The following is a 9,716-nucleotide window of genomic DNA, read 5'->3' as shown; positions in this document are numbered from 1 at the left end:
ATACAGTCCTAGACCCAGAGCATTTCAGGGCTGTTGAACTACTCCCAAAATTCAGATTCTTAAAAAACTACCTCTGGTCATTTGAAGAGTCTACAGAAGGTAAAGGTAAGGTAAAGGTAAAGGCCCTCCTGTTGATCGTCGATTTGCTTGAGCGGGCCCAGTAACGTCTCCATTGGAGACTTTGTTGTTACTGTGTCTGGCATATCGAATACTCTCGGTAGCTTGCCAGGCTCTCCGAGAGGGGCGGAGGAATCGAACTCGGGTCGGCCATGTTGGCCGCGTGTAAGGCGAACGCCCTACCCGCTGTGCTATCGCTCCAGCCCGAAGAGTCTACAGAAGAAAGGGATCTAAAGTGGAGGATCAGTTAAAAAGTGTCTGAAAGGGCTAGAGCATAAGTCCTGGGTTCAATCTCCCCAGTACTGGTGGGTGTAGCCCCATATTCCCTCCCGGCCCCACCCCCCCAGAACAGAAAGTCCAGTATGAAGCTTCTAAATTCTTCTCTACCACAACGGCACAGTGTCTACAAATTAGGATAAAGAAATTTCAGAAAGACCCCTTCATTCTGCACAGCTTGCGTCCCAATACCACCTCAGGATTGTCAAGAGAGCAAGGGAGGGGAGACCTTTCCTTGGAGAACAGGGAAGACAGTTACTTAAGTTAGTTATCAGGTAGTAGCTGGTCCACATCAGACCGCTGGCTCCAGGACTAGTGATGGGGGAGTGGGACTAGCGGCCTAGCTTGGTGGGGTGCCCCAAGCAGGTGAATGTAAGGGGAGGCGAGCACTCGTAGAACAGGGTGGTTCCAACCAGGTCACAAGGTAGTGTCGACTATTGCAGGGAACTCTGCTGCTGAATAAAAGAAAGGAAATGTCACTGGTAGTGATTTTAAAATATTTAATAGTCTCTCTTTTAAAATCCAAAATAGTGTGATTCTTACAAGTTATGTGCCACATAAAGCAGGTCTTAAATTTTTTTTTTTTGAGAACTGCAGGTGATACTGAAAAACATAGCACTGAGGTATTTTTTATTTTTAAAATTGAATAAGGAAACAAGGTTTGCATCTAATTATTTTTACATTTACAAAATAAACAATGCTACTGCTTGGCTCTTTTGCTATAATTTTCGGTTCTGAATACATTACAAGAGTCTATGGGAAAGAACATTATAATAGTACATGTAGTTTTTAGAAACTGCACATCATAACCTGGAAAAGTGATTATACAGCAAGAGGCCTGAGTGGAGGTAGGCTAATAATGTATTTTACCTTTTTCTCAAAGGAAAGGTTTGAAAAACATCTATAACCAATCATAACACCAAATTAAAATGGCAATATTCAACTGGTAACAAAATGATCCACATATTTTGTACAATAATGTGTTTCCAAACATAGCTCATGAAAATCAGCAAAGAACCTAATATAGCACCGTTGAAACCATTCAGTATTCCTTCATGCTTCTGTGCAACTTTGGATTTGGGAAAACACCTGGGAAATGTCAATGAAAATAAATTTGGGCTTTCAATATCTGCTTTAGGAAAATAGGTATTTCAAGACCTGCTAGCTCTACACAGCTCCACCCTTTGGGAGTATAAGAATGAGGGGCTACATCTAACTTACTTAAAACTGAGAACCAAGCAGTAAGGACAGTAATGTCAAAGAGTAGCACACTAAGAATCAATACAGAACATTAGAATTTGGTTTTGTTTATAAAACTACCAACTGATGTTAACAAAAAATTTACATTTTTTGCACGAACTGGATTGAATACAGCACTGACTTAAACTCATCTTTGGGCTTCAATCTTTATGAAGAGTGCCTTACTGGGGCCCATCCCCAACTTACACGGTGGGAAAATAGATCTCAAAGTCATTCTCAAATGGTCTGAATTGCAGTTGTGGCTGATACCCATTAAAAGAAAATGGTCATCTCTTGGTCAATTTGTTTTGTTTTCTTGCTGATGGGGAGATGGTGTATTCAGATGATCATTCCGAGTAATGTAGTTTTCTTTACACTTTAATGCCAACCACTGCCAGCAGTGAACTTGCACCAGTACAAGCCAACTCAAAAAACACACAGAAGCATTTGAACACTGTTTTTCGAATGATGTCAGTTTGTGTCCTCAGGTAATCTGAAAGTATATTATTTGAAAACATCACATCTTCAATTTAAGTCAGATGCCAACATCATATCTGACCGGTGGTTGATGTGCGTTAATCACCATGCTCTGAGGAGCCCTACAGGCAAGGCAGAGGAAGCAGCTCTGTGCCTGCCCTGTAGGACTAGGGAGCTAGAGTGGGAACCCTTAAGTGGAGATGTCATGTTTCAAAGTGCACCAGCAGGAAGTACCAGCTCTAGGTTTTGAAATGTCAAACACTGCCTTAATGGACAGTGCTGTATATGAAGGATTTTAAAAAAGGATCAAGCAACATAGTAACATACTATATAAAGAAAGTTAGCAAACGTTTTCTTGTAAAAGATTACAGTAGGTATAATTGCTCCACCTGTACTTAAAGACTTTAAATGAGTTTCAGTATGGGCATAATCATGATAGCTACTGGGAGATGCTTTGTAAGAGAACAATGTGTGCCACTGGTTCTGTCATACTGGCCTTTGGCTGTTTTGGGGAAGTTAACTGTATAAAAAGTGCCCATGAACTAGAAAAGGCAGCAAGTGAAACTAGAAAAAGGTTGGAGCTGTATGAACATTTGAAAGGATATTTTTTTAATGAACTGTGAAGAGGGCAAGCAGTGCAGGAGCCCCTGGGCTGGGGTGTCCCAGGGTCCTGACAGCAAACATACACCTGCCCAAGAAGAGATGAGGGCTGGAGACGACCCCAGAGAAGGGGCCAGGTCTCCCCATACAAGATTGACATGGCAAAACAAAACAAACCACAAATCAAATACATGACACTGGGAAATCACTTTGATGACAAAACAACATAAAGATATTTTAAAATATAAAATAAATACATTTAAGCCATTTTTATTCAAGAAACCCAGAGAAATGCTTTCAAAGCAATTGCTTCTTTAAAACCGTGTTTTAAATTCTTCCATAAATACTATTTTGATTGTCACAAAATGCAAGCACCCTCAGTGTTTGCTGGTGGTGGTGATGGAATTTCACTTCATAGTCTCCTCCTAAACTATATTCTATATTTCACTAAAGAACGTTTCCTTAGGAAAACCCAGGCAGCTTACAGAGTATTGTTAAATACTCAAAAACAAAACCTGTAGAGTATCATTTTATTTAACAAATACAAGGAATGTAGTGTGAAATCATGACACGGGGGAAATGTGCAAAACAGTCACAAGGAAAAGTTTTTAAATATTTACCTTTTCTTAATTTTTTGGTGAGTGGTTCGACATTTTAAAAAAAATATCTTACTAGCTTCCAACAAAAGTCACTCCCAGTGTTTCCACAGGAGACATTAAAATAGGACCAAATTATTTTTCTTCAACCAAAGTAGTATTTTTCTCAGTCTTTTTGTGCAAAAACATTACAAGAGCAATTCAAATGGAAACACTGAAATGACATGCCAACATTTCAGAACACATTTAAAACACCCAGAATAATTCTTGAAATTATTACATTCTAAAATATTACACCATTCACTTTTAGGTCAGCGCTAGACATCTATTCACATTGATGCAATTTTCCTAGACCTCTGAAAACAAACAGGCTCATTGGTCTCTTTGGGTGTCCACACAAGTAATAGGCAAGAAAGGTTTACAATATCTAAATGGAACGAGGCAACTACAGTCTCTTGACCACCACATTCAAAACAAGAGCCAGAGTTCATTTGGCTACCTTGAAATCACTCCCATAAACCTACTATGGTTCACTGGATCTAAACATTTCTCAGAAATGTGTCATTTTAAATTTTCACCTAAGTGATGATTTGGGGGATCCTTTAGAAACGGTAATGCCTAAGACAATAAACTTTATCAAAATGGATAGTTGCAATAAAGTGCTCGTTACGTTTAAAAGGATGCGTTTTGACTGTTGTATTGTGTGACGTTGTGTGCTATTCCTGTGTAAAGGATCCCCAGGCATGAGAGTCGGGGCGTCTCACCTGTCTCAGAAAGCAGCAGCACTATCTCTTGGTAGGCTGGCGGTAGGCACAGTACCCATGCGGATGAGGCGATACTAGTGCTATGGCGGAGGGGGAGGAAATTAGAAAAGAGGGAGGCGTGGGGGAGGTTCCTACTATATAATATTCATAGTTATATACAAATATATTAAATACGCTATAAAAATAGTCAACTCTTTTCCTCTGCAATTACTCTAGAAGCTCCTTTTAGAAGAATGTTCACCCAACTGAAACAAACTTAAAAGGTTTTCTCTGATCACTACTGAGAGGGCATGTGCCTTTGTGCTATTTCTCTCCCACAGTTTAAAAGCTCCGATCAACTTATTCCTGACTAGACTCACTCAGCAATAATAATATCCAGTGTTTCTACCTTCCAACATTAAGTCCTGAGGGACTCAAGAACAGAGTCCCCGATACTGGAAAGGTCACAGACTTGAGTGAATTTTACACAGATGTCCATCAACAGATTTTGAATCGCCAAAGAAAACATAGAAAGCAAAAGGAAGTGAGCAATTCTAGAGTAAGATGCTACTTGTTTTCCATTTCGAAAAAAGTCACTCTCAATGTCGTGGAAACCTTTTTCAATACACTGGGTAGGGCTGTAGCTGCTTCAGTGGTAAATTGCATGCCACACACATGTGAACCCTGGATTCAGTTCTTGGCACCACAAAAGCAAATAAAACCCCAAATCTGCCTAACACATAACCAAAGAAAGCTGGGTGATACCTGGTCTAAACTCACTGTCCCTGTGCTGAGCAGGGCCAACAGAGGGCCTCTTGGCGGCTTCCTGAATGCGGCCTTCATCTCCCTGTGACCCAGTGGCCTTAAGAGCAGCATTTCTCATGGCCCCGTGGTATTCCAAGGGGGGCACAGGGTGACTGGGGAGCCCATGGCATGAGACTAGGATCCAGAGAGAGGATGGGGGGGGGGGGCGCTTCAAAAAGGAAACACGTGGGTAGGGGGATGCAGTGAGGGACAGGTTGTGCACCACTGCCTCAGAGAGCTGCAGGGCGCGATGGTGTCTGCCCACACGGTCAGCAAGCAAGTACACTGCTTTAAGGCAACGGCCAACTCGAGCATTTCTGGGGAGTGCAGGGGACCTCTCGGGTGTCAGCACTGAGAGTTCTGAACACCACACTCGGTCACCAGGATCCCGGCGTCACTCGCACACTCCTGTGTGCCAGATTTAAGTGACAGAGCTGAGCATGGGATCCCAGTGATCCCTTCACCGAAGACAACACTTCGGAGACAGAACTGTACCTTTACTCACGTACTACCTCACCCCTGTATTTGCTTTCCTCCAAGATTTTTCACCAAAAAACTGGAGTACTATGGAGTGTAGATTCTGATTTCATACCACTGGGGAGGTGCTAGCAACTCCCTTCTTGTGGGCTGTTGTTAAACAGTCCTTGGAGCCAGTCACAGCCATCACAAGCAAGAGAATTACAAAAAGAAGTGAAAGGTCTTCCCTCTGCTACCCAGAATATAAACATAATTTTTTTTAAAAGAAAAACTGTCTAATCAGACTAAAGCTGAGGGAAGATTTTTTTCCAGTAGCTGAAAAGTGCTCCTATTTGGTATTTTTTCATGACTTAGGTTTTGGGAATTGAATGTACACTGGCTACAAAAAGGAATGAAGTACAGACAGGTGCAGAATCTTCTTCAGTATGCTCAAGTGCCAGTTCTTGGGACCAAGGGCAGGGCAGGGCAGGGCCAGCTTTGCAGTGGTTAAGTTTGAGAAGCAGAAGGAAAACAATGAGAAAAGAAGCAGTTGATGCTTATTTAACTCTTCTGACAACACCTAAAAGTGACAGGAAAGGAAAAGTGTACACTGCTTCTTGAAATTCAGTAACCAGGACTGTGTGGGGAGTGGGTGGGGGAAGGAGGCGGCTGTCAAGGACAGGAATTACCAAATAAAAATTTGGTTACTGATTACTGTATTTGTCAGGATGAAAAATACTTAAAGGGAGTATTGGCGAATGTGAATTACTAGTCAGCCAATCCACCCACGGCTGATCTGAGCATGCTTTGCTTTCGTGGATCTACCTATCTACCTGTGGTTTGCTTTCTGTAAGCACTGCATTTAGAGGAAAGACCTCAAAGTTACAGCTCTTCCTACCTCGTCATCTAAATCCTTATCACTAGACATCACAAACAAACTAATGAGGCACAACTCATAGAAACAGAACAGCATGCTAAGGTAGAAAAAGGCCATTGGAAAGGGAGGAAATAAATACTGTTGCCACGCTCCCTATCGGTTCTGTCTGGACGCGTGCTCACACACACGTCTGGTTCCGACAGCTTCAGAAGAAGTCAGCACCCTCTCTTGGATACTCAATAACTGGAAGAGGTGCTCCTTGATATGTTAATGTTTGGTATCTCATGACACTTCTTTTGTAGAAGGGTAGGTACCAACTTTCTTTGGTAGTTTTATTTTTCAGTATTTCTAATTTAAATGTAGCTGGGTAGTTTTCTAAAGAAAGACAAAGTATGATGGTGGCAGCAAAGCTGAGGTCAGAAAAGTATTAAGAACTAACAGAATTCTTGGGCTCCTGTATCTAGTGAAGTATGAGTCAGGTTATTTTCAATGCTAGAAACTTTCTCTGCTCAGCAATCCCAAATTTGTTCCACATTTTCAGTTAGGATCAATTCTGAGTTACTATCATTTGCTATTTTCCCTTTCTTCAGTAGTATCTTCTAATATTACATAAGCGATTTTTAACTTTTTATGAAATTATAAATTTATTAGTACCACAAGACCTAGGAAATGCTTGTTTGAATGTAGGCAATTTCTGTTGGCCTTGATTACCTCTAGAATAGGAAAAGAAATCTTAGGTTGTTTAGAAAGCACATGAGCAAGAATATTCTAGTGTTATGAGTGAAAGCAAAGAGTTCCTGACCCCTTTTTTTGTCTTCTGTAGGAACATCAAGATTATACTGAACAAATAAATAGTCACTGGTAATTCTTTAACGAGTATTTAGCTTGATGGATGATGAAGACTAGGAAAGTAACTTTGCAATCACTTTAATACAGTGTTGGGGTGTCATCTTTTGTTTCTAACTTACTTGTACCTCCAGTCCAAGAGACCCAGAGCAGTCTTCATAGAACTTAGGAGAATAATAATGGCACTGACACCCACATGCTGTGAAAAATGTACTAAGGTTTTAAAACTGCTACTGAAGCCAGACAGCGAATTCAAGATGGTGAGTTCTCACCTGAATCAAAATCAAGGCACTATGGGTTTTTTCCTCTCTAACCCTGAATCGTTTCTGACTAAAAGAAGCATTGAAATTGTGAAGGATAATAAAAAGATTCCAATAAATCTTAAAAGTTAAAATTCCCACCAGTGAGAATGTTAAAAAGTGCCAAAAATGTTTTGTGTGCAAATTTTACTCCTATAACAAACATTCTTGAAATCACTTTCAGTCTTGTTGAAAACCACTTACACAACTACTTCCAACTATGAACTGTATCAAAATATGTCATCAAAACTCCCAACCATCTTAAAAAAAAATAACAGTGCAAATCCTGTTTTCAAACATAATTGAAAAAACAATGAAATGAGGGATATCTCTGAATAACTTGAAAATCCTGTTGTTTCAATAATTTAACCTGAAAAAATAAATCATTCCCAGCAGCACATCATACCTCACAAAACGAACTGTGACATCACAGCCAAAGTATGAACAAAAAGACTTGTGCCCCGGAAAGTGAATAGAACACTATGTCTGTTGTAAACAAAAGGGAAATGAAGGATGTATTCATTTTGCACATGGTATCAGAATCTAAGGAAATATACCTATAAGGAGGAGATAATGCTTTCATGCAGCATACAAAAGTTTTGCTTTCTCTCCTTTTATCCAGACATATACATATTATTTTTACAGTATCTGTACATAGAGAATAGGAACTCACACAACATTCTCAAACTAATCACCATTCCATCATTATCTGACAAGGGGGCGGGCTGGGAAGGGAACTACTGAGTCTACTGGACTGTCTGCATGGCATCACTGTGAGCAAACCCCTGACACGGCAGTGGTGTGTCCTCTGTAACACTGGAAAATAGGCACAGAACCACTAAAAGTTACTAACATCGTCGGTGCCTTTCTGATTCACTGGAGGTCGTGTTCATAGCTGAGCTAAACATTTGGCAATATACTCCTTTTTCCATCAAAAAGTATCTGGGCAAGTAAAACACTGTCGGAATTGGCTATGGCCCTGATTCCCTCCTGCAGGCTGGTATTATTGTATATCGTTAGCACTAGGCAGCATTTTCCCTAAGTGATTCCGGAAACTAGAACACTCTATACTGCATCTCAGCAAGTGCCGGAACTTGTTCTCCTCTCCTCAGATCATCTGAGAAATTCTTTGTGGATCAACCCTCCTTCCATGAGGTCAGAGAGGTGGCTACTGTGGTTGAACCTTGGAAGGATCAGTCAAACCGTCAGTCCTGTGCCGAGCCAGGTGCTGCTGCTGCTGAGACTGGTGTTGCTGGTGATGTGACTGAGGGAAAGTGCTCTGTTGGAGTGGAAACGCAGCAGAGAGGATGAGCTGAGCTGAAGGATTCCCGTGAAGCAACCTAGAAGTCTAAAGAAACACGAATGAGTTATGCATCTGGACTAAGGGGTCAACAGTGAAGTACTGCTCCCCCAATTTATATTATTTAGATTAAGACTAATTTCAGTTTTTCCACTCTCCCTAAGGGCAAAAGATCACATTATCTTAAGTTATTATGAGGTTTTCCCTCTTTTTTAAAAAGCATGACAGAGGGTGGAGTGATAGTACAACATTAGGGTGCTTGCATTGCAGTTGGCAGACCTGGGTTTGATCCCCAGCATCCCATATGGTCTCCCGAGCACCGCCAGAAGTGATTCCTGAGTGCAGAGCCAAGATAAGCCCTGAGCACTGCTGCATGTGGCCCAAAAATCAAAAGACAAAACAAAAAAAAACAATAAAAAAGCTATCATGCTTTTTAGTAATTGATCTCATTTACTAAAATGAAGGACTGGAGTGATAGCACAGCGGTAGGGCGTTTGCCTTGCACGCAGCCAACATGGCCAACCCAAGTTCGATTCCTCCGCCCCTCTCGAAGAGCCCGGCAAGCTACCGAGAGTATCTTGCCCGCACGGAAGGGCCTGGCAAACTCCCCGTGACGTATTCGATATGCCAAACACAGTAACAACAAAGTCTCCAATGCAGACGTTACTGGGCCCGCTCGAGCAAATCGATGAATAACGGAAGGACAGTGACAGTGACTAAAATGAATCTGAGCTAGAGATTTTATGGTATATTAAGAAATCTGTATCTTCAGTATAGTAAGAAATCTATAACCCACACACATTTTTTCACTTTTTATGTCCTGAAGAAAATACTTCTTATAATCTGAATTTTTTAACAGGTAATGAAATTTTATCTGAATCCCACATACACTGACGATACCCCCACACATAGTTCCTTTGGAGAATTACTCCAACACCTCCATAGTCAGGTGTATGGGTCTAAGGTCTGGATTCTGACTGGCTGCTCCTTTACGTGCTATTTTGACTTGGGCAAGCTATATACTTTTCATGCACTCAGGAGTTACTCCTGGTGGTACTTGGGGGACCATATGGGATGCTGGGAATC

The 9,716-nt window shown here is 41.2% G+C and overlaps 1 protein-coding gene across 5 annotated transcripts in view; it reads right to left on the bottom strand.

Moving 5' to 3' along the window:
• Positions 1–3,369: 3,369 nt before the first annotated feature.
• CLOCK (clock circadian regulator) overlaps positions 3,370–9,716 on the bottom strand; it is a 98,844-nt gene continuing 92,497 nt past the window's right edge. For all 5 annotated transcript variants that reach the window (XM_056111501.1, XM_056111502.1, XM_056111500.1 and 2 more), the window contains one exon: positions 3,370–8,678. In XM_056111501.1, coding sequence (XP_055967476.1) covers positions 8,499–8,678 — 180 coding nt within the window. In that variant the 3' untranslated portion in view covers positions 3,370–8,498. The remainder of the gene's footprint in view (positions 8,679–9,716) is intronic.

Source organism: Sorex fumeus, unplaced genomic scaffold, assembly GCF_029834395.1.
Source record: "Sorex fumeus unplaced genomic scaffold, SorFum_2.1 ptg000013l, whole genome shotgun sequence".
NCBI lineage: Eukaryota > Metazoa > Chordata > Mammalia > Eulipotyphla > Soricidae > Sorex > Sorex fumeus.
This window is presented reverse-complemented; position numbering and strand designations above follow the sequence as displayed.